The 25,724-nt window shown below is 41.5% G+C and overlaps 2 protein-coding genes across 7 annotated transcripts in view; both read left to right on the forward strand.

Moving 5' to 3' along the window:
- Positions 1–8,511, forward strand: part of RPGR (retinitis pigmentosa GTPase regulator) — an 84,853-nt gene extending 76,342 nt beyond the window's left edge. For 2 of the 5 annotated variants that reach the window (XR_012898416.1, XR_012898417.1), the window contains 2 exons: positions 2,292–2,415; positions 5,562–5,697. Coding sequence is in view for 3 of the 5 variants with exons in the window: in XM_075913244.1 (XP_075769359.1) it covers positions 5,562–5,783 (222 nt within the window). In the remaining 2 variants the exon portion in view is untranslated. Of the gene's footprint in view, positions 1–2,291; positions 2,416–5,561 lie in introns of all 5 variants that reach the window. The other 3 variants (XM_075913244.1, XM_075913245.1, XM_075913246.1) reach the window with 2 other exon arrangements.
- Positions 8,512–19,243: 10,732 nt separating this feature from the next.
- SRPX (sushi repeat containing protein X-linked) overlaps positions 19,244–25,724 on the forward strand; it is a 70,416-nt gene continuing 63,935 nt past the window's right edge. For both annotated transcript variants that reach the window (XM_006133935.4, XM_006133936.4), the window contains exon 1: positions 19,244–19,445. In XM_006133935.4, the coding sequence (XP_006133997.2) occupies positions 19,373–19,445 (73 nt within the window). In that variant the 5' untranslated portion in view covers positions 19,244–19,372. The remainder of the gene's footprint in view (positions 19,446–25,724) is intronic.

Consider the following 25,724-nt stretch of genomic DNA (forward strand, 5'->3'; position numbering starts at 1 on the left):
GAATATGAACAGTTTTAGGAATACTCAGGATGGAGATGCGGGGACAGCACAATTTGACTGGTAAAGATTAGGGTTGTTAAATATTGGTTAATTGAATAGTCAGTTAACCTCATGAATTCTTATAGGTTAGTCGACTATTCTATAGTCCCTGGGCAGCCTTTGTTCGGGGAGGAGGGCATGAGCCGGAACTGAGCTGGGCTGCCTGCCTGCCTGGCTCCCAATACACTTTAAATGCAGAGCTGCAGCCGGGATAGGTCCAGGACCCAGTGCAAGCCGGGACTGAGCTGGGCTGCTGGCCAGCCTGCTAAAAAATTTACTGGCAAGGGTTGGGGGAGAGGGAGAGGGGAATGTGTGTAGTCTATAGTATTAACCTATAAGCTTTTGTTTGTCGATTAATCAGTTAATCGACTATACTATTACATCCCTAGTGAAGAGCCTCTGGGTATGTCTACACAGCCTGCAGCAGTGAGTCTCCCAACCCAGGTTTTATAGATATGGACTTGTGCTACTGAGTTAAAAACAGCAGTGTAAATTGTGCCTGAAGTTTGTGATTTAAACTGGATTTTGAGCTCTGAAGTCTGAGGGGTGCAGGTGACTTTAGAGTTGATGTTCCGGCCCAAACCACAACTTCAGAGGACTGTCTGCCCAATTGTTCTTAGCACAGTAGCATGAGCTGGAGTGCATGGGCCCCCAGGTTGGGACTCTGACTGCTATGGGCTACATAGACATATTTTGTGGGGGAAAGGGACAAGCAAAGGGAAAAGCGATGAGAGACCAAAAAGACAGAGATGGTTTAGAGGGCACAGAGAGAACATTATCCCCCATTTCAAGGACCTGGGTCCTACTTGAAGTGTTGAAAATGTAAAGAGGTCTGAGAAGATGTAGCCAACATAGTTGACAGACAGTACCTATTGCTATGGAAACACCAAGATGAAATCCTAACCCTACTGAACTCAAATGATGACAGAATTCCCATTGACTTAAATGGAGCCAAAATTTTACCCCTCTCATTCAGAGGTTCTGATGCTTCAAAACCTCCCTCCAAAGCAGAAAAGACTGTAGAAATATAAGAGAATATTATAACCATTAGTCACACCATAAAAACAGGTACAAGGAAGTATTTAGTTAACAATTTATTTGAATAAATATTACTTTGCTTCTAGCAAGGGAATATGTCTCACCTGCCTCTCCCACTGCCATTCCCAGAGGTTTTACTTTTTGGATCTACTTCAGATATTGTGGGGAAGAAGTATTGTGAAGCTGAAAACATTTATGTGCAGAAAAAGAAGCTGGATGTTTTAAAAGAAGTCTCCTGTAGCTATGTTGCTTTCTTTTTGAAGCTTTAAGTAGGCTTTCTCTAAATTAATAGAAACGCAAATAGTCATACAAAATTTGTAATAACAGAAATAATAACAGCAGAATAAAATACTGTCAAAAGATAAATATCACCTGCTTTAAAAGTAAACATCTTTATTCCATCCCCAGATTTTTAAATTATTTTCTGTCTTTTCCAATATATTTTATACAGTTTCCAAAGAACGTGCATATGAACTCTGAACCCTTTGACACACACAATCTTCCCTATACTGGCAAAACAAAAATGAAGTAATATTGGTTAATCAATTTCAAAAGCTATTTTAAATAGGAATGTGAATGGTTTACCGGGAAGTATCACCCTTACCGGGTGATGCTTAGTGATTACGGTTAACTAGCAGCCCAGCAGGGCTGGAGTAGCTCCCCCCCCCCCACCCACAGTGCAGTGCAGTGGGCCTTGTCCGGTTACATCAGCCCCTGGCCATGACAGGTGTCACTCTAGTCTGGCTGGACCTGCCATGCCATGGGTGAGGACACTCCAACCCATCCAGGCTGGAGCAGCTCCCTACCCACCAGCAGTGTAGAGCAATGGACTTGGTCCAGCCAGAGCAGCCTCTGGCCATGGCAGGAGGCCCCTCTGGCCATGGCAGGAGGCCACTCCAGCCTGGCTGGTCTGCCGTGCCACGCTGAGGGTAGGTGGTGCTCCAGAGGGCCCCATGCCCACCGCTGTTTAAGTGGTTAACAGGTTAAGCATGTTTAAGCAATTAACTGATTAAACAGGAATTTACATCCCTAATTTTAAAACAGATACCGGATTGTTTTGTTGTATAAGTAACAATGAATAAATTAGAGAACTGCTAAGGATTTTAGATTAAACAATTTTTTTAAAAGTGCTGAGCTTGATGAAACTCTTACTTACATGATTACTCGTATTGACTTGAATTAGATTTGCCTAAATAAGAGCCAATATTTTTCAGGGTTTGTGGGATTTAGCACATATTTAGGATCTGATTCAGCTCCTATCAAAATCATTGGAAGTCTTTCTGATTACTTCAGTGGAAGCTGGATCAAGACCATAATTCTTATTTGACTTTATACAAGGTACCTCAAAGAAAGAAATAATTCAGCACTTTGAATTTTACTCAGATGAAAACTTAGAGTGGTTATCCATGGAGTTCTTTATAGGAGTGCAGGTAACACCTTGGATGGAGCCCTTTGTAGGGTTAGAACTCAAAAGGAATGAGAACTTTGTCCCCAATCCAGCAAAGCATTTAAGCACACACTTAGTTTTAAGGAAATTAGTAGTCCCATTAACTTCGTAGTCTGTTTTCATTGATTTCATCAGGACTGCCCACATACTTAAAATTAAGTGTGAAACTAAATGGTTTGCCTGTGTTCATGAAATATCTTTGTAGGATCTGGATTTAAATTATTAATAGGGCTGACAAGCAATTTAAAAAAATAATCATGATAAAAATACATCAATTAATCGTGTGATTAATTGTGTTGTAAACAATAATAGAAAATCATTTCTTTAAATTTTTTGTTTCCTTTATTTTCAAAAATATTTATTTCTATTACAGAATACAAAGTGTACACTGCTCACGTTATATTTATTTTTATTACACATATTTGCACTATAAAAACCAAAGAAATAGTATTTTATGTACTAATTCAAATACTTCTCTTTATCATTAAAGTTGAACTTACAAATGTAGGATTATGTACAAAAATATTATTCCACTAAAAAATAAAACAATGTAAAACTTTAGAGTCTACAAGTCCAGTGAGTCCTATTTATCATTCAGCCAATCACTCAGACAAACAAGTTTGTTTTTCATTTGCAGGAGATAATACTGCTTGCTTTTTTTTATAGTGTCATCTGAAAGTGAGAATAGGCATTCACATAGCACTATCATAGCAAGCATTGCAAGATATTTATGTACCAGATGTGCCAAAGATTCATATGTTTCTCGTGCTTCAACCACCATTCCACAGGGCTTGCATCATGCTGATGATGGGTTCTGCTTGATAATGACGCAAAGCAGTGCAGACCAATATACTTTCATTTTCATCATCTGAGTTAGATAGCACCACCCAAAGGATAATTTTTTTTTTGGTGATTTGAGTAATGTAGTTTCCACATCAGAGTGTTGCTTTTTTAAGACTTCTGAAAGCATGCTCCATACCTCTTTCATCTCAGCTTTTGGAAAGAACTTCAGATTCTTAAATCTTGGGTCAAATATTATAGCTATCTTTAGAAATTTCACATTTGTATCCTCTTTGTGTTTTGCTATAACATGAAATATATGGCAGAATGTGGGTAAAAGAGAGCAGGAGACATACAGCTCTTCTCCAAGGGGCAACATGCATCATCTGCAGAGAAACATATCCTCTGGTATGGTGGCCAGAGCATGAAGGGACATATGAATGTCTAAAAGCTGAGTTCGAGCCATGGACCATCTGTAAGGCAGATATATATATTAGAGTGCATCCATCTTTCTGCGCATCTGTTTGTCCATTTGTTCAAGAACTCCTCCTAAACTGTAAGAGCTAGGACCACCAAATTTAGTATGCAGCTTCCTCTTACCCTAACTTAAACCAAGGTCAAGGTTTGGTTGTGCCTGGAAAACGGGAAGTGCCAGGAATAGGACTGTTTTCCATTACATGGAAAGGGAACGGACAGAGTATGGACTAATGTGAGAGGGAAGGGCACAAAGAAGAGAGACTACTCAGTGTAGTCACTGGGGGCAGCTGTAGCATAAAGAGAGGAGGGCTGGATCTCTGCCATCTTGCCTGCCTTCAGACTGGATAAGGAGCCACCCTTCCCCAAACATGGGGCCTACCCTCCCTCCCCTGAGGAGAGCCAACAGGTTGGGGGGAGGGACCCACTGGAGGAGGGGGAAGCCCCCAGAGCCTAGCCCCTGCCCAGACAGCCTGCAGGACACGGGGGGTGAGGGCTGCTGGAGGCCAGAGGCAGCTCCCAGAGCTTCACCCACCAGCCAAGACTGCATGCAAGCCACAGAGGGCTTCTGGAGGGAGGCAGCTGGAAGGGGGAACCTGCCCCCCAGACAAATCTGCAGGCTGCAGGAAGGGCCTAAAGGAGGAAGCAGCCCACAAAGTCTTGTCCCTCCCAAACAGCATGCAAGCTGTGGAGGGGCTATTGGAGGGCGGGGTCAGCCTGCAGAGCGCTCCCTCCCTCCGAACCAGGCTTCAGGACAGTGTGGACACTGCCTCAAGTAAGGCTCCCTGCCCCCCCCCCCCACCCGAGCAGCTGGGGGGGGGGGGAGGGACAGCTGCAGGCCTGGGGCTGCCCGCTCAAACAGGCTGCAGGCCGGGACTAGAGTTGGTGCCAGGCTGAAGGTATGCAGGATAAAGCAGCTGCTGAAGGTAAGGTGCTGGGGCGGGTCTTCCAGTAGCCTAATAGATAAGGCCTCGACTTCTGGAGCTCCCCAAACAGGCTGGGGGTGGGGGGCAGCTCTGCCCTAAGCCTCTCCTTATACCTGAACCCTCACTTCAGCCTTCATTTTCCTTCATTAAAAAAAAAATAGAATCATTGAAATAAAGCATGTACATTTTGCATTTATTCCCCCCCCCTTCCCCCCCAAAAAACAAATAAACACACAAACTTTAGTTAAAGACCTGAACAATTCTGGATTCATCTGCTAGAAGTAATATAAAGTGAGCAGTGTACACTAACATAGAAAAAACATCCAAAAATTGAATACATTTCAGTTGATATTCTATTTTTTAACAGTGTGATTAAAACTGTGATTAATAAATAATTTGTATCACAATTAATTGTTTTTGTTAATTGCAATTAATTAACAGCCATAATTCTTAAAACTGAAAAATTATTGCAAATTTAATATATATTTCATTTATTATGTTTGCTTCTTGCTATTTTCTGAGTTTGGTATTTATAAACTGAGTTGTGTTATTTATCAGTGTATGCTCATTTTAACTTTCTAGTTTTTATACACTTTTGCAATACAGCAACATTTGGGTTACAAATACTTCAAAGGAATGTTATCCATTTAACATTTTTAAAAGATCGTGGTAACATTTGTGTTTACATTATGTTTTGGAAAGGTGAATTTGTTATTGTTTATTTTATCAAACATAACTGTGTAGCCTAAGTTCATTTTAGACTGTGTGTGCAGTCTAAACTTGTATGCAGGCTTTTTTGTACATCTTTGAAAATGACTTAATTGATTAGGGTGGTAATTTGTTACCTTTTATTTTAGTTTTCTCTGTTTAAGCAAAAGTCGTTGACAAGTCAGAAAAATGTACATAACAGCAATGAAGGGAAATCTGAAAAGCCACTCCACGGTGAAAAGGAAAAAGGAAAGGAAGCAGATTTACCTGCTGACAACAGGAAAGATGAAAACCAGAATCACACTACAGAGAATCCTAAGGAAACTCCAGCAACCCAGGGCAGAAAGCCCTCTACTTGTATAATACTGTGATGCTGTCAGAATATATATTTGACAGACTGCAAGCACGTTGCAATTTTTACTTGAAAACAATTATGACTTCTTATTGTTACAGATGACAGATTTTTTTAAAAAATGATTATGTTGTTTGCCTTGGTTTTGGTATTTATTTCTATTGATAATTTTAGTAATTGAAACTGATAAGCTTATCAGAATTTTACTGAAGTGTGTTGTGGCCTTAATGTTGAAATAAAAATATATTTTTGTATGTGAAAAGTTGGATTCAGGAATTTTAATGATGTTTGCTAAATAATTTTATCCTATTCTTGAATTTACATGGTACCTCTCTGATATGATGCAGAGCTGTAAATAGGTACTGTAATGCATTATTTTGTTTGGAAAAATAGCTAAGAACATTATTTAGAAATTAAGACGTTTATTGAGCCATTTAGAAATCCTCTGTCTTGCTCAATTTTGAAATAGAAAGATAGCAATAAAGTATTTAAAAATATGGGCCCTGATTCAGTAAGGTACTTTCAGCATGTGCCTAGCTTTATGCCTATGTATAGTTCCAATGAAGTCAATGAGGTGCCTAACTGAAAGTAATGTGTATGTGCTTTATGTATCTGGTCAAATCAGGGCTTCACAGAAAAACTACTCATTTTTTAGATATACTGAGTGCCTTCAGCTCTTGTTAACTCTCACTGACATAACTCTCACTGATTTTATGTTAGAGAAGAAACAGGTGACCCAGGAGCAGATGGGGTAAACAGAACTGCTTTACTGTCCACGCATGTTTATCTTGGACATTCAACACAACGTCCGAATGGCAACAAACTGGCATTAGTCATACTCTTTTATCTATTTTAGTATGTTAATTCACATGTCTATCACTGCTTTTCCTAAAATCTTATTTAGTAATGTTAACTCCCATAAAATGAATATTCATAAGCAAATAATGAATACAATTATACCCACCCCTAATTACTATTTATATAATTTCTAATTAAATCAACACCTGCTTCTGTACTACAAACTTTCTAAATCAACAGGTTACAGAGATTACAAGGAATTTGACCCTGAAGATGTGTTATACAGAGCCAATGAGGACAAGCAAAAACAACAAAATAAAGCAATTCTATACTTATCTGGTTTCTTAGGCTACAACAACAAAGAGAAAGAACATGTTTATACATCAGAAAGGAAAATACTGGTTTTGACAGGACTCTTCCCAAACTACAAAAAAATAAAAGGAAAAAGCATGTTTAAAAGGTAATGCTGTGGCTGACCCCTGAATTACTAATGTAGAGCAATTTCAGACCTCTATTAATTTTTTACATATCCCAACAAGTTGTTGAGGGGATTTGCATCCATGTAGAATCAAGGCCACGGCAGATAAAAATAAAATCAATTGCCAATATTACCATTTTACCATTTCATTGGGGGCCTAATCCTGCATTCCTTAAGCACCCAAATCTTTATTCTACTGTAGTAGAGGTGGAGTTTTTTTGTATGTTTTTTAGCAAGACAGACTACAGCATCAGAGACCCTTAATTATGTTTACATATGGTGGACATCTTGAAGTAAGCAAAACTTTTCTGAATATAAAGTAAACACATTGATCATACAAGACAAAGCTATTAAGATATTCATGCTTATACAGCAGCTGATTTCTTGTGGGAAAATTTTGGAAGGCATTCAGTAGTATTAAATCACAATTTTCTGCATTTTTTCTTTTAATTTTATGTAGGACATTTGCAGAAAAACATTTTTATAATTAACTATTCATGTGTTGCTGTTGCCTGCTTAACACTTGCAGTTATGATCCTCTGTATGGGACATCTGAATTATTTGGAAAATACTGATGTTGCAAACAGATCACTATGAGCTAACTCCCTCTTGTTTTTCTCAGGCAAGTACTTTCATTGGCTTCAGTAGCTTTGTTCTATGGGAGGAGAAGGGATTTGGCCCTCCCTTAGGTAGAGATTATGCAGAAGGAGGAAGTGAATGCTTCATCCAATTTCCAGATAGATCAGTGGGATGCAAATTTTTTTTTGTCTTTCAGAATTCGTCATTTCTCTTTGTTGTTCACATTTCTTGCATTTAACACACAGGTCTAATTACCAGATTCATAAAAAGACTTAAAGTCCTTAAAATTTAGTTGCAAATAAATAAGAAAATAAGACTGTAATTATTAATAAATGTAAAAAACACATCCCGTGCTGTGATTTATCTGTTCCAGAATTGTGTTTTTTGTATTTGGAAGTCCCTAGCTATCAAAAGATAAACATGTGAAGTACAACATATAATGTAAAACAAGAATTGTAGCCAAATTGAATCCTTTTCAAAATATTTCATAAGATGTGCTGATCTTTAAAAAACAAACCAGGAAAAAATTATTTATTTTTTCTGACATCTGCACACTTCTGAATTTGCCTTTCGCCCAGCTTCACCTCTGATTTAGTTTTTTTACCTAATTTCAGGGCTGCATAGGCTTTATATAGCCCTGTTGCATGTGACTAGGGTTCTTCTTGCCCCAGAATTTGGTCCAACTGAATGCTTCATCCCTATAAGTATGACAAATACCATGATACTTTAAAGGCGCCTCCTCTGGACTGCATCATATTTAAAGCCTACATTCTGTGACATCCTTTTCCAGAGTTAATTAAAATCCTGTAATTTTGTTATGCTATTTTTCCATGTGGCAGCTTTGAGTTGTACAGATGAACATTAAATAAGTTATTTTCTTTGTAGAAATCTACATGGTTTTCCTCATTTCCTCAGTGCACATTTGACTTCTGTTCTGTTTGGATCCTGCTCTGACATGGAAAAAATCTTGGAAGTGGAATGATTTAAAATAAAATGGTTTCCTTCTGCGAGTTGAAATTAGTTTTACATGTTTAAAGGAGGCTGGAATTAATCTCAAAGGAAGGTACCCTAAAGACTATTCATTTATTTAAATGTGAGTTCAGTTAGTGAACAGTAATTCTCTTAGGCTACATCTACACAGCGGAGCTATTTTGGGATACCTCTGGTATCCCTAAATAGCTATTCTGCATCTTTAAATTAACCCATTATTTCAAAATATATTTCTAAATAACGTGCATTTTTCCAGCATCTCTGTAACCCTTGTTTCATGAGGGTTAAGGATTTGTCGAAATAGTGCTTTATTTTGAAATTTGGCACTGTGCAGACCACACACAATTTCAAAATAACCTTGAAATAAGCTATGCAATTTGCGTAGTGCAAATAGCATAGCTTATTTAGAGGTAAGGGTGCTGTGTAGATGCACCCTTAAATATTATACTACTTTAGGAGGGAAGAGTTTGTTAAAGTTATTGACGCAACAAAACACACTGAGAAAAATGTTCTATAGTGATCCAATTTATACAGCATATTTATCTATTCCCTTTTGTCCTTCCAAGTTGAGCTACGTGAAAAGGGGATGCTTGATAACATGAAAGAAAAGTCTCTAAAAGGTAGTGCGCATTGACTAAAAATAAATGATTTTTTCAGCTTTTATAATACAGTACCACATATGTATAGTTTCCTGCATGTTTAAAAGATACTTTTCACTGAAAGGTATTTTGTCAGCTAAATGATAGCTGAAGGTTCCATCATAGAAATGGGTCGGAGCATTGCTTTAAAAAAAAAAAAAAAAAAAAAAAAAACACCCTTATTTTCAAAGCTAAGTATTTCAGCATAAATCACTCTTCTTGGATTACATAGTCCTGGCTCATACCAATGGGATGACTCTTTAAACTTCATGTAAAAAAGAAATCTCACCATCAAAATTACCATGAAGTAGACTTTTGAGTGCTCCGCAAAGAAGCTATGGTTCCTCTGTGTTTAAAGTCGACTCTTTTCCTCTCTCTGGCCCCTGACCAGCAGTTGAAGTTGCTCAATAGTCCTGCAGCTTTAAATATATCTTTTACAGCTTTCTATCTTTTTGAGAAAATGCATGAGTGTTACTATCCATAGTTCTTTGCTTTAAGATGGCATAGCTAAGGCTTTTTATAATGCCTTTTTAAAAGATTGAGCTTATAGAGAGATAAAAAGCGTACGTCTATAGTGTAACACTTTCAAAGTAACTAACTCTATTACAAAATAACTCAGTCCGCATCTACACTGCAGGCAGTTATTTCGAAATAGTGTCAAAATACTGTCAAGCTGGAGGACTTCTTACTCCGACTCCTGTAACTCTCATTGTATGAGGAGTAAGGGAAGTCAGAGGAAGAGTGCTCTATTTTGCAATAAGTGCTGTGTAGACGCTCCCTATTTCTAAATAAGCTATTTCGAAATAAGATATGCAATTGATGTAGCTCAATTTACGTAATTTATTTTAAATTAAGCCCTGCAGTGTAGATACACCCTAAATTAGCACTGATGTCCAAAGGCACAGGATCTGGCCCTTTAGCTACCATCACTTTGCAGGTGTTCAAAAACCCTTTCTAGGCTCAGGAGACAATACAGCCCACAAAATAATGTTGGTGATATAATAGCAAAACTCCCATTGACTTTGTTGGTGCTGAGTCGCACACTTCTGATATTTTTCATATGTTCAAAGGGCATAGTGCTATGCTCACTGCGTGGTAGGTAGTTTTATTACTTTCCCCCCTGGATGGTTTATTTTGTGTCCATTCCTTATTTGTAGCTACCCAGGAGAAGTCAATGGAGTTGAGATAAATCAGATCACATTTTGGCATGTTTACCATGTGTAAATGAGTCTATCTGCTCCTAAGGCTGTGGGCAACATAAATGTGAGTTCAGGTGGAATTTAAGCATGAGTATGACTTTGAAATGGTTTAGCTAGTCACAATTTGATTTTAACAAATGATGTCCAAAGGAACTTTAGGCTGCCTGTTTAGTGTAGTTATTAGAAACACACTTACAAAAAAGGCATGGAATTTGACATGTTCTATTTCTTTTAAAAACACCTCTGTGTTACTTCAGTTGTCCCAAATTGAACAAATATTACCAGACTTTCTTTCTCAAGATATTTGTTGTTATTGCCAATAGCATATCCAATTGAATCATTTTGTTTTATAATAGAGAAAGAAACTTCTATTTCAGTTTCTAATGCTTATGAAAAGGAGATTTAATAGCCCTAGAAAAAAGCCATTGTGTTGCTAATATGCTTCTTCCTCAAGTGACTGAGTAATTGCAGTTTAATATTGACTTATAACACCCTTACTTTTCTAGCTGTGGAATCTCATGAACACAACCTTGCTATAAGTATCAAGTTAGCAAGTTAGCAAATATCTTTAAACTAATGACAGATTTTAAGGTTACATTTTAATAGACAATATATTTCCAATCAGTTTGCAGATATTAGCTTATCCATTTCTTCCAAAGTAATTGTTTTGGAAAGTTTTATCATAAATGTATTGAACGCAAAGGCTTATAATCTTTTAAATCCCTATAATATATACTTACAGTTAGACCTTTCATAGATATAACCAATGAAATTCATTTATGGAGGGATGCATCTCTCGCTCTCTCCCTCATTTTAAATGATGGACTAGCTTCCCATTAAGCCTCATTTTTTCAATCCCACAAAGCAAATTATTCTTCCTAAAATTTTACATGCTACATCCAAGGATATTTTCCTGTGAAATGTAAAAGCTGTCATTTGGCAGCTCTTCTATGAGCCCCTTTCAACACTCTTAATGTGACAATGTTTTTCAGATTAATCACCATGCTGCAAACTTTCAGTATAAAATGGCAGTGGTACTAAAATTTAAAACCATCCTGTGATACAAAGTACAAGAATAATACTCTCACACTTGGAAGCAATAGCTTGTTCCTTCACCTTTTTAGCAGAAGAAGGTATAAATATTTGATGACCTACTGTGTCAGTCGCATATGTCCCATTTTAAGAAAAATTGTTAGGATCTCTCCTAAGGTGGTTTTTGCAAATGGAGAAACGACACTCTTAAGTGGCACTAGCAACTTGCAGTCTAAAGAAGAATTATTAAATGTCTTTAGTTCCATATTATTCTGACAGTTTTATCCAGTGATTGAGATAAAAACCTGGTGATGGGCTGGCCTCTTGTGGTTTCTGTCTGGTTGTAGCTTAGGAAGGACAGCTGACTGCTGCTTCCCTTGCTGCTGAACTTTAAAACTAGAATGGCACTGACAGAAAAATACAAAATGAGTAAGTTCTGTTCTGCAGATACAGTATAGAGAATTGTTCCAAGGCATTTACTGAAGAAGCTGGAGGCCAATGGAAAAATACTGCATAATCATGTAATTAAGGACTGTATCATAATGCAGGAACACAAGGGGAACGAATTAAGGTTGAAACTGAAAAAACACATTCTGTTGTATGGTATCGTATTGAGACCTGCATGGTTCATCATCTACTGAATAGCCCTATGCCACTTGATCTAATGGAATAATTGATAGTAGTACAGGGTAGTAATTTAGGTTGTCATCCTTTGTGTGAACCAGCTTTAGAGGAGGATGTGCACATACTTTGCCATAGGGGTTCACCGATATTTGCAGACAACAAAGGAATCCTGGGGTCCATTCCAGGCTCTGGAGGGGAGTGTTTTTGAAAGGGTATAGAGTCTTCTGTCCCTGTCCCCTCTTCCCCGCGCCCTGAAATCTGAATACTTCTACCTGTATGTCCTCCAACCAGTCCAATGTCTCTCCACTCAGCTTCTCATCCCAGATATCCCTCAGTCTCTCATCCCAGTTCCAGTCTTTCCTTCTGATATCCTTGTACAAGTCTCAGAAACTTTTATCTAAGAAAAATCAGCTTGAGGCAGACATCTTCAGGGAAAACATCAGCTCAGATGCTTTACATTTGACAGAGCCATAAGCAACTGAAAGCAGCATCTTATAATGGAAAGTGTTGGACAATCTGAACTGTTGGTCTCTCTAGCTATGCTTCCTGTAACAAATTGTTAATTAAAAGTTAAAAAAAAAAGGCAGTTCCTAAGTGTTTTATCTAAGAATGTTAGCTGTTTTATATTTTTAAACAAATATTTCCTGAATAGTCCTGCTGCAATCTATGTCCTGACCCCATAAACACTTGCACCAGTGAGTAATTTTAAACATCTGAGCACCTTCTTTGAAAATTTACTCATGTGAATAGGCTTATTAAAACAGAAGTGTTTGCAAGGGTAGACACCAAATTTATCACTCTCCCACCATGACTACCATCAGCATCATAGCCTAGGCTTCCAAAAGCCAATTACATACATATGTGTATTAAAAACAACAAATAGGCCTGTGGCACTGTAGCCCTCGTCTACACTAGAGCGTTATTTCAAAACACCTGCCCTTATTTCAAAATAAGGAGTGGAGTGTCCACACTGCGAAGACCATTATTTTGAAATAAGGAGCTGGTTATTTTGAAATAATTCCTGCTTTCCACTAGGAATTCAGATGCTCCACTGCTGCTATTTTGAAATAACTACTCCCCAGAGTCATTCACAGTAATTATTCCCCAGTGCTTCCTAGGGCTCTAAGTCGAGTTAGCACGCTCACATTAAGGACATGTCTACACTAGGAAATTATTTCAAAATAACTACATTTGAAATAACTCCTTAATTAACTATTTTGAAATAAGCTTCCCCCCGCCCCCCGGAAAGCAGGGAGTACAGATTTAGAAATAACCAGCTAGTGTGGGCAAGCTATTTCAAAATAGTTATTTCAGGAGTTATTTAAAAATAAATTATTTCAAAATAATTTCCTAGTATAGACATGCCCTTAGAGACTAAGCAAAATGTATAGAATCATGAGCTTTCATGAGTAAAGCTCATGATTCTGTTTATTTCGGATAGTCTCTAAGGGCATATCCACACTAGGAAACTATTTTGAAAGAGTAACTCCCAAAATAATGATTTTGAAATAGCATGTCCACACTATAGGGAAGTCTCAAAATCAGTCCGAGGCATGCATCTGACAACGTGGATCTTTGCCCATGAAAGCTTATGCTTCAATACATCTGTTAGTCTATAAGGTGCCACAGGACTCCTTGTCGCTTTTGCAGATCCAGATTAACATGGCTACCCCTCTGATACTTGACACCATGCACAATAACTGTAACATTAATAATTATGGAATGTCATTTGCAATTTCTAATACGACAAAGAGTTTCCTGCTTCTTTTCTTAGCAGGTGACTTAAGACTTGCATTTGAAATCTTTGCCTTGATTATTTTAGAGATAGTGCCATAACACAGGCATAGAGCAAGATATGTGTTTTGCAATAGCTATGAGGTTTAGTGTCAAATTACAGCTGGATATAGATACATGCCTCCAAAACAGGCATGTACACAGAATCACTCAATCCAATATGTAAATTACAACTGCCTGTGTCAGCCTGGCCTCTTGTAGCATCTGAGGGATTGAAGGGAGAATGGGCAGATTTGCCACTGCCATTCTGTTTGTATTTCGTACTGAGTGGGCACGCAGTATTAATTAATAGAAGAGGCTGCACAAGAGATGTGCTAAATCAACACCTATGCTTTCAGTTGTTCTGGGGCCAGGGGTCTCATTTCAGAAAAATTCAGGGATGATAGAGATAGGGTTGCCAGATGGTTGAAACAAAAATACTGAGCCCCCTTCCCCCTCCTCCCAAAGAAAAACTGGGAAAAAATTCTTTTGAAGAGAGAAAAAAAAGGGAAGGGGGGAGACCAAAGTTGTTGAGCCAAAAAAAAAAAAAAAAAGGACTCCAAGGGCTTATTAAGCATTGCTTCCCCTAGGTCTTTTGGCTCGCAGCCATTTTGTGCCAGCAGCCTTGGGGAACCAGGTAAGCATGGGTGTTGGGGGCTGAGGGGGACTCAGAGGGAGGCCTGGTGCTGAGTGTTTGTAGGGTTGCCAGGTGCCCGGCATTTTCGTCTCTTGGCCAGGGAAAAATTCAGAAAATAACAGCCATCTCGGGTGTCCGGTATTCTCTGAATTTTTTTACCAGACAGGAGGCGAAAATACCGGACTGTCCGGGTGAATACCGGACACCTGGCAACCCTAGATAGAGAGGGGCAAAGCTGTGTCAGCATCTAGAACATTATATGTGATTATAATACAGTTTGCAAAGACTTGAGAGTTTTGTGTATGTGTGAGTAACTGGCGTATAAAAACTTATGAAAATCTGAGATTGGAGGAAGCAAAACAAAGTCTGGGAGACGAGCAACTGTTTCCCTTGCCCCATAGCAAATGATGACCCTGACTGTCCCCCTCCCTCCTTTCCAGAGAAGGTTGCAACTGCATTCTGCAGCTCAGCATCTCCCACAATTCTTAATGACTGGGCTGCTCTCCTCTCTTTGCAGCAACCAGAAGCAGATACGAATTTTGCTTCTGCTTACTTCTAGTTTTGGTGACTGCTGGTTTTTACAGCTGTAGCTTTCATATCTTTCTAAGGGAGTTTTCATATTGGGGCAGTGATGAGCAGTGATCTTCCACCCAACTCTTCCACTCCCTGACAAGTTTTTACCCAGGTGTTAGACCTACCTGGAGCTTCAGCTAAAGTGCTTCCTTGCTGGCTTTTCTGCACCATTCATATATAGCAGAGTAGCCAAAAAAGCACTAAATGAGATCCAGATGGCGCTCCAGCTGTAAGACTGCCCTGCCCCCCCAGGCTTGGCAAATGATGAGTGTCCTGCCTCATCATTTGCCAATGTGTGTCCTGCCTGCACCTAGTCTTCTATCCCTAACTCTCTTAGGCTACATCTAAATTGGCATGATCTTGCGCAAATACTCTTTTAACGCAAGAGTTCTTGCGTTAAAGTATTTGTGCAAGAGAGAATCTACACTGGCATGTGCCTTTGTGCAAGAGATGTGCTTTTGCGCAAGTGCATCCGTGCCAGTGTAGACGCTCTCTTGCACAAGAAAGCTCTGATGGCCATTTTAACCATCGGGCTTTCTTCCGCAAGAAATTCATGTTGCCTGTCTACACTGGCCTCTTGCACAAGAACAGTTGCGCAAGAGGGCTTATTCCTGAGCGGGAACATCATAGTTCTTGTGCAAGAAGCACTGATTTCACACAATAGAATCTCGGTGTTCTTGTGCAAGAACGACTCACCAGTGTAGACAGGCAGCGTGTTTTTGCGCAAAAGCGGCTGCTTTGGCGCAAGATCACGCCAATGTAGATACAGCTTTACGGTATGTCTACACAGCAGTGTTATTACAAAATAATATAGTCCACATCTACACTACAAGCAGTCATTTCAACATAATGTGGAAATAATGTCAAGCTAGAGGACATTTTACCCAGACTCCTATAACTCTCATTTTACAAGGAGTAAGGGAAGTTGGAGGAAGAGTGCTCTTTCTTGGACTTCCTGCTGTGCAGACAGAGCCAAAAGCTGAAATAAGCTATTTTGACATATGCTATGCAACTGATGTAGCTCAAGTAGCATCTCTTATTTCAGCGTTAGCCCTTCTGTGTAGATGTGCCCTTAGATCCCAGGACTGTGAGTTAGGTCCTAGTGAAAGGCATATGGATCCCCTATCCACCAGAGAAGCCACAACTCTGACATGGAAAAAATGAACCAGGAATCTATGGGCAGAGCAAGGTGACTATCCTCAATGAGCAAACTAACACCTTTAAAAAAAACAAAAAAAATTCCTCAGTTTGGCACCCTCACCTGTTTTGCTGAAGCCTATTCCAAATCTTACTCTTGTCTATAGCTGGGCTCCCAGGTTTTGACTGAAATCTTTCCTTTTACTCTCTTAGCCAGTCCTGTCTTTGAGGGCAATATGCCAGCTGGACCACTCCCTTTTCCTGTCCCTTCAACATTATTTTACCCATATTAGCTGCTTCCTTTCTAGGGTGGGGTGAGGTGAGTTCTTATTCTAAAGCTACTGCCAGTCCACAGTGTTGCCAATTCCCATGACTTTTATCATGAGCTTTGGCAACTTTGATATTTTACTTAAAGTCTTTTGGACCAGTGATTGATTCCATGAGACTCTGCTTTCATTAAACAAACAAAACAAAAGTTTTGTAAAGTTTCTGGCCCTTGTGCTTATGGAGGAAAGCCTGAAAATGTGACCCAAGAGCAACCTCATTGCTCAAAACCCAGGGACAAATACCCCTCCCCCCTCAAAAAAAACCCTTGATTTATGATATTCCAGCACTTGAAATTGACATTACTAGAAACTGTTGAGCAACCAAAACAGCTCAAGTGCAGAACATTTCAATGGGAGCTATGGGGAGTAGACTTTATTTTCCAGGCCTAAATTGGCAACAAGTGCCATCCCTCTTGTCTCACGGCTGTTGTAAGAGAAGTTCTGAGCTGGTACTCTTTTGCTATTTTCTCTGGTCCCACTATTGCCAGAGCAGTGTATTTCCTTTCCCTCAGATAGCTCCTGAAAAGGAATCTGGACTGACAGCCACACTAATGAAGGTAAAAGGAGATCTTGTAGCAAGTTTTCTCTCGCTGTTACCACACTAAAGAGGATAGTGGTCCTGGCTTACAAATTGCTGAGTCAGTGCCAGATGGTATCCCTCTCAAGGGTCCGTAATATAGATCAGAACATGGACATCCCACATATGGCCCTGATTTGTAAAGTTGTCCTTTGGTCTGCCATTGCCTTTGGAAAGTCCCCACTTTAGCATCAGGATACAACCATATCCTGTGGCAGATGCCTCCACCTTGCCCGGTATACATCATGCTACCTCTACTCCACTACCCTCTAAGGCAGCATGTAGTGAAGAATGTTGGCAGGAGACCATGATAAGCATGGATAGCTTGGGCAGGGTTCAATTTGGGGGAGAATGTCTCTGACAGAGGAGAGGATGTTCTGAGGAGCTCTGACCCAGAGGTCATAGAATGGGGAGGGAATAAGGTAACTATGGCCCTGCTGTTCCAGCACAGAGGGGCTGAACTTGATGGCCTCAGGCTCTCAAGCTTCCCCTTCCCCCCCCTTTCCATCATATATATAGTAGCCCATTGTCTCTGAGTCTGTAACGCTGACGTACACTGCCACGCCCCTGGCCGTGTACGTCAGCGCCCCGCCCCCCTTCCCCTCCCTCCTTGGCGGTTCGGCCACCCCCACTGAGGATGGGGGGGCTCGGAGGAAGGGGGGAGGGAAGCAGTGCTGGCGGGGGGTATCCGGGGGGCCGTGGGGCTGGCAGGCAGGAAGAGGGGGTGGGAAGCAGAGCTGGGGGGCGCTGTGGGGCTCAACGGGAGGAGGGGTGGGAAGCAGACCTGGTGGAGGGGTGGGGGTTCGCCCCTCAGCCAGGCCGCCGCGGGAGGGGGTGGTGGTGACGTAGACAGCCCCGCCCCCTGGCCGTGTACGTCACTGCCCTGCCTCTCCTCCCCCACGGTGGCCCGGCTGAGCGCACAACACTCAGCCGAGCCGCCACGGAGGAAGGGGATGGGGGCGGGGCAGCGATGTACATGGCCAGGGGGCAGGGCTCTCTACATCACCGCCCACTCCCCCCGCCGCAGCGGCCTGGCTGAGGGGCGCACCACTCAGCGCCACGGCGGGAGGAGGAAGGGGGGGTGGTGATGTACACGGCCCCACCCCCTGGCCATGTATGTCACCGTCCCGCCCCCCCTTCCTCTTGGCAGCCTGGCTGAGCAGGCAGCACTCAGCCAAGGGCCACAGCGGGGGGGACGGGGAGAGACCGAGGGGAGAGAGAGGCAGAGGAGGAGGAGAAGAGAAAGGGAGAATGAGAGGCAGGAGGGGGAGAAGAGAAAGAAAGAGACAGAGAGAGAGAGAGGCAGGAGGCAGAGCAGAGCTGAGAGAGAGGGAGGAAGGCAGTAGAAGGGGAGAGAGAGAGAGAGAGCAAGAGCTCAGGAAAGAAGACCTGAAAATCCCATCTTATGACCTGCTAATTGGCTAGTTTCTAATATTGTGATCAGAGCAAATGTACTATTGCTTGTAAATAATGGCTTTCCACATAACATGGCCTTCAGTAGTGAGAACTGAGTTTCACTGTAACATGTTCCAGGCTATTTGCACGTATGTACACAATATTTTAAAAATAGTGTGTTCACTATGGGGGGGGGGGGGGAAGAAAGTCCCTCATTTCAAAGTTTGCTGTCCAACAATTTGAGGGTCACAGCTCCTCTTTCCAGAGTCTGGGGATTGAGAGGTCAGTGGGGAGGTGGGGTCCCAGGGCATAAAAGGTGGGATCCTTTCACTGGTGATTCTGCTGGACGGAGCGAGGGGGGTGGCAAAAAAGGGCCGCAACAACAGCCTCTTAGTGGGGAGGTGAAAAAGAGAGAGCCCCGCATCCCCAGCTGTCTGCCCACCCAGGGCGGGGTGTGGGGCTTGACTCGCACTTGGATCCTTTCTGGGGCGGGGGGGGGGAAGCTCTTGAGCAGGGCCCCTGGCTCCTGCAGAAACTCCTGTAAAAGGCGCCATCGCCAGGGAGCGAACCCAAAGCCGCTTTCACGTGCACGGGCCGGGAGTGAGACTCGGCGGGCGAGATGCAGCTGGGCCACAGGCGCCCTGCGCAGCCTGCAGCTTGGCTCGGCGTCCCGGGCCACAGGGGGGCGCGGGCCGGGGGAGCTGGCGCGCGTGTCTGCGCGGCGGCGGCGGCGGCGGGAGGAGGAGTTTGCCGCGGAGCCCCTGAGCCCGCTCGGAGAATGTCTCTGTCCCGCTCCCCCGCCTGCCCCCTAGTCTCTCAGCCTCCGGCAGGGACAACGCGCCGCCGCGCAACATGGGCAGCCGCTCGCTCCGCGTTGCCTTGCTGCTGCTGACCTGGGGCGTGTGCCTGAGCCTCGCCTACCAAGGTAGGGGAGCGGGGCGCCTGACCCTGCTGCCGCCGCAGGCGCCTCTGCTGGGGCAGGGCGGGCTCCGGCCAAGGGAGCCTGGGCTCCTTGCCCTCTGCCTGGGAGACGCTGCTGCTGCAGAGGGGAGGGAAGGGAAGCAAGGGGGAAGGTGCTCCGCAGGCACAGCAGCAGCGGGCTCCTCCTCGTGCCCCGTTGCTTTCTAGCCTCTCGAGTCCTGGCCCAGCCTGGGGGCGCCTGGCTGGCTCTCCGGGCGGAGTCCTCGCTCCCCCTTGCCAGGTATTAGCTGCCCCCCTCCCCAGTGGGACGGGAGCGAGATACGGGTCTTGATTCCCCAGCGCACAGCCCGACCTAGGAGCGGATCCTTGCTTGGGCTCGCGTTCATTCAAACGCTGCTCTGTTGACGTGGGACTAGCTGTGAAAATCTCTCGCACACACTCATGCAAACGTCTAGCTACATCAGCACTGCAGGAGACTGTAGGGGCGTGCTGGCCACTTCTTGTGGTTGGCCTGGCAGGCCCCCTCCTGTATTGACATGGAAGTCACTCGTCTTTCCAGGACTTAGTCCTACACAAATTAGGCACTGAGAGGCAGTTGCTAACCTGGAAAGGCTTTCTGTATTTCCATTGAAGTCAGCCCTTTCTGAAGGAAATACGGTCCTGGGGAGCGGGGGAGAGATAGCATATGGGATCTGTTAGTTTGTGCTAGTAAAATGTTAAGTGATCTACATGTGTTTTTACAGAAACTCAAACTCAGTGTCATCTGCTTTTCAATGGCTTTTTAATATTTATTGATTTTCCATTCCTTGTGGCACCCTGTTACTGTTTGACAAATGTGTGCTATTTTATTTGGCAAATGTGGATTTATTTTGTGTTTCTAATGGCACTGAAATGAACAAAGACTGTCTTGTTCTTTCAACTCCCTTGCGTTGGTACCAGCATTATAAAAATTATCAGAAGAGCACTCTTGAAATAGTGTTTGTTACTTACTTGCTATATGGGAACTGGTAGGAGATCTGTATACCTTTTTTAAAATTGCTCATACTGACAAAAGTGGGAATAAAAAAAGTTAGATAAAATCTCTGAGACAGACTTCTGGGTCAGATGGTTTTAAAAACGTGCATTTTTTTGTTTTAAAACTCCTTAAAGAAATAGTGTTCATGGTGGTACCCCAAAACACATTTATGTATCAGAGCATCAGCCTTCCAAAGTCCTGGCTATAAAACTCTTTAATTGGGGGCAGGGATAAAACCAGCATACCTACCTACTGCTTTGGATTTCTTGCTCTACGGATGTGGGACCTACTGGTATGGTACCTTGACTCATCACACCTTTTTTCCTTTAAAGTTAGTGGAAGCTTCCTATAGAATCTCATGTAAGGAGCATGACACATCCATGGTATTTGTTGATGGGAGAGAAGGGCAAATATAGTATTTCTCAGCCTTCCCAATGTTCTTTAAGGATCTCAGTACTTGATAGAGAGTTACTGAAGACTGCTTTCCTTCCCCATATTCCATCTGTGACTGGGCACAAATAGCATTAGTCTTAGTTTACATTTTCAAAGAACAATGGGTATAGTACAAGCTAATTGGACTGCTGTATAGGAATACTTTCCCCCCCTTATAGCAGTTGGAACAGAAAAATGATCATGTGTAAGCATTTGTTTTCAACTTTTGGTTTTGGTTGAAGATATTTTAGCAATAAAAAATTAGGGGAATTATTATTATGCAAGTCGCTTTACGGAAGAAATGAAGATGAAAATCCTGATGAAAAGAGCTTACAGGATTATGGTCTTAATTTATATCAACATGTGGCAGCGTAGATGCCATATTGCTACAGGGGGCCTCTCTATATTAGCAGATTCTGGTTGCAGATTCCAACCGTTAGTTGAAACAAGAGCAAGGAGAGAAGTGGGAAGGGAAGGATGACGGCAAGGACAAAAAGTTTGCATGGTGGTGTGGTTTTGCTTCTTAGTGATTACAGCAGGTTGCTTTTATTTGTTTTTGTTAATTGTTTAAACGATAATTAACTAAAATAAGATTATTTTATTTCTAAAATTATGGAGCGTAACAACTGGGCCATAAATATGTGTTATATCCATCATAGTCCTAAAAAATAGTATTTTTGGCTTCTCTAGTGCTGTCATTCTCAAAGTATCACATGTATTTTATCAAGTTTTAAGCAGGAAACTGAAATTTGGGTTCATTCCCAAGGCAAAAGGAAACCAGAGTATGTAGTGATGTCCACTACTTTAAAACAACACCATCTTGCCAAATTAATGTATGTCAAGATGGCAACAGTGTAACTAAGAGCAACAGAAACTGACCTACAGCAACCACATAATGCCGATCTGAAATTAATGCACAAAAACAAAGCTATTCAAAACTAAGGGATATTTGTCAATTCAGCTAAGGATGTATTTGTTTGGGACCACAGAAGATAGAAGCAGTAATCAGGTAAGTGTGATTCATAATGCAATCTAGGAATCTACGGCTGTAGAACATATGCTCATTGGCAATACAAATTGTTTTTTGATCCAGAAGCATTCTCTGTTTGAACAATAGTCCTGATATTCAGGGGCAGTAAAATTAGGTGTGTATTATAATTAGCTGGAGTTTGCCTATTTTTGTTGGAATGTTTCAGTTTATTTCCTTCCAACACAGAGATGCTGGAACACAAATTTGTATTGTTTCTGGAATAAACACTAAGGTATTGGAAACATCGATTGCTAATTCAGTGAAGACAACAGAACTATCTGCCCTGCCATTTCCATGAGCATTGCTGCTGCCAAACTCTGATTCTTTTTTTGGGAGAACAATTGAATACATTATGCTGCAGGTCATGTTAATGCCATTCTTTAACCGATCTGCATGAGAATGCTAATATTCAGTGTTTGGCTTTCTTTTTAAGAGCCTGAACATATCACTGCTGCTCTGTGTCCAGTCTCAGTTTACCCAGACTTCAAAAATCCAAGTCTTTGCCCATGATCTTAGAGTTGACTGCACAATAGCATGCTTGTTTCAGCTTTCACTGCATTTGAAAATCCTTTTCCTTCTAGTTGTAGTGGCAAAGACAGGCAGTGAAAATCAGCAGCAACTGCATCGATAAGCCTACTGTATAGTTAAGAGATTACTCATTCAATCGGCCTTATCTTTTAATATAATGAAAATGTTTTTCTTCTCAAATCTTTTTTCCCATCTTTATAAAATCTACTGTAATTTTAAATAAGTGATTACCCCCCAAAATTATTTTAATCTGGAATTGTTAGCTGCTAAATATGGAAAGCCTTTGAGTAGACAAGAATAGGCTTTTAAATGATGAGTTAAGAAATCTAATCAAAGTCTGTGCTATATTAAAATAGATAGATGTACTGTATAGCATAATTAACAGTTGCAGTCCGTGAATTTGGTAGTTGACCATTTCTGCTGATAAAGAAAAGCACCCTATGTTAGATCCAGGCAGAGCTTCTGTTATTCCAATAATAATTTGTTACCTAAACATGGAAAATAGTTTGTTTTGGCTACTGCTCTTGGAGTGAGACAGTACAGTTTGCCAGCTTATTAGCAACGCTGTGTTTCTGTGCCCTGTATTCTGAATTCAAGAGTATACAGTATTGAGAGGTGGTGTTTGCCCTTTGGGGGCCCTAAGCAGGAATACCCCCCCCCCAATACATACCAAAAATGAGAATGGGGGCCCCATTAGCTGCTGGGGGCCCCAAACAGTTGCTTAATCTACTTATATCGGGTGTTGATTCTGACAGTATTCTAGACACCACACACCAGATACTTGAGTGAAGACATTGTGAAATGAAGCTTTCGAATAACTGTTGATGGCTCTACTGGTGGTCAGTAAAAACCACTCAGGGTCAGATTATTTTAGCCTTGTTTGTGATGATCCCATAGTATTATCTATACTCTGTATTTTCCTATCACTTTGCTAATCACCAAAATTATTACAGCATCAGTTTCAGAGTACTGTAGCTGGATTCCTTGTAACAGTATCAAATCCCAACAGGGTAACACAGCCCTTTGTCTTTTGGAGATGGTTAAATTCAGTGCTGTGCAGTTTTATGATGGCAAAGACTTTCTGATGAAGTCTGCATTACAGGAGACTGTTGTGCTCTTCATGAACATTAAAAGTGCCAGAGCGTTTTTTAGTATTTGGCTAAATCTTCTTTCCAGAGATGAAGAGAGGGAAAATAATAAATGGAACCGTTCCTCGGAGGCTTCTGTTCTTTGTAGTCTCTTCCTGTGGAAATTCCCTCTTCTGATATTTTTTTTTTCTTAGACAGTCTTAGGCTTTAAAGGAGGATTCAGCAGCACGATTAAAGTTTTAACTGTTCCAGAGGTTCTTAAACTTCATTGCATCACAGCCCCCTTCTGACAACAAAAATTATTACACAAACCCAAGGAGAAGGGAGCTAAAGCATGAGCCCACCTAATCGCTACCACTTTGAAGGGGGGAGGACAAAGTCTGAGCCATAACACCCTGAGTGGGACCCTGGGACCAAAGCCCAAGGGATTCAGCCCCAGGCAGGCCGAAGAGTTGGTGATGCCCAAGTCAGCATGCTGACAACAGGGCCCAGCTGGTGGATGCTCTAGTTTAAGTCAAACCCAGTTGAGGAGTTACAGAATCCATCCCGGGCAGCACAGGTTGCTCACTGGATATATTCTACAACACCTCTAGATTTTAAGAAAAATTTCAACTGGTGTCTATTTCAGTGTTATCTGCCATGCTTTGACTGTTCACTATGATGTCATTATAAACAAGCGTAAAATTTGTAATAGAAGCCCCCAGTGTCTGTTAGCACAAACCATTCGAGACCCCCGGCTTGTATTCAAGACCCGGCGTCTATTAGACAGACCCGGTGTTTATTAAAACATCTGGTCAGTACTCCTGGCATCTAACAGTAAAAGGCTTGAAGGTAAATGTTTTCGTTTTGTAGGTTATTGTACGATTTTCTGCGACTTGAGACCATTTTCAATATGATTGAAGATGATTGCGTCAACTCCATGTTTCAGTAAGCTGGTGAAATGACATGTTGCTGACATCCCAGCCTCTATAGAGACCTGGCTCGTATCAGAGATCTAGCATCGATTAGTACAAATCGCCCAAGACCCCTGGCTTGTATTAGAGATCCAGCGTTTATTTGAGACATGTCTTTTATTGGAAGTTTTACAGTACATAGGATCAGGGTGTGTCAAAATAAAACATCCACGTAACTGAAATAATTAGGTTTTCATATCTGTGCCAAATCACAAACTTCGTAAAGTGCAAAATAGTAAGAAATAGTCTCGGCAAGCCTTTTTTATATATTGAAGATGCTTGGAGCTAAACAGTTTAATCAATAAGCAATGCTAAAACAACTGTTAGAACAACTCAAGATCTGTGCAGTTCAAGAAATCTAATTGGCAGCTAATACCCCAATTTTTTTTGTCAATTGCAACGTGGGGCCTTAAAGGCGCAGAGCTGCAGGAAATCACTTTGTCCAAAGGCCAGGCCTGCAGGCAGGGGGCCTGTAACATGAGTGCCGCTGTCAGGACTGAAGCCCTCATGGTTCATTTTTGACCCCAGGCAGTGAGGTGTGGGGTTAGGCTCCAGGAAGTCTAAACCAGCCCTTGAGATCCACTTTGGGATCCTGACCCACAGGTTGCAAACCGCTGATCTAGTCTGTATAGTTTGTTGTACTATTCTCATCACCATAGTATCTGAGCGCTTTCTAGTTGTGCATTAACCAGGGGAGAACACAGCTGTAGACAGTGCCTTGAGCAGTAAAATGATTCCTGTATGTATATATTTAATCAGTTTTTTAGGATAGGACACTGACTTGCGTATATGCTATTCGTGAGAGGAACTTGAAATACGATCTTTCTCTATGCCACGTTACTTTCAATGGATGGAAATGAGGAAAACCATATCTAAATAAAGTTAATAGAAAGTAGGCACACAGTTTTAAAGAGATCTGAGAGAGGAACAGACCGTAAGTGATCAATGGATGGACCATTAATCTTTTGGGAGATTGTCTTGGAGAGAGAGAGAAATCAAAACAATTTAAAGAGTGTATCAAATACTGAAAACAAACCAGTCAAAACTTTTCAAAATTAATTATTTTGAGGAGGCTATGTCTATATACTCATATCATAGTATTTCTCAATCTCCTAATTCGGTTGATGTTTGAAAAACAATAGTTTTCAGATATTGCTATATATGTTACAGTGATGTAGACACCCTAACTGCTGCAAACACACGCATACAGTCTCTGCTCTGAAGAGTTTTCAACCTA

The sequence above is a fragment of the Pelodiscus sinensis genome, chromosome 1 (assembly GCF_049634645.1).
Source record: "Pelodiscus sinensis isolate JC-2024 chromosome 1, ASM4963464v1, whole genome shotgun sequence".
Lineage (NCBI taxonomy): Eukaryota > Metazoa > Chordata > Testudines > Trionychidae > Pelodiscus > Pelodiscus sinensis.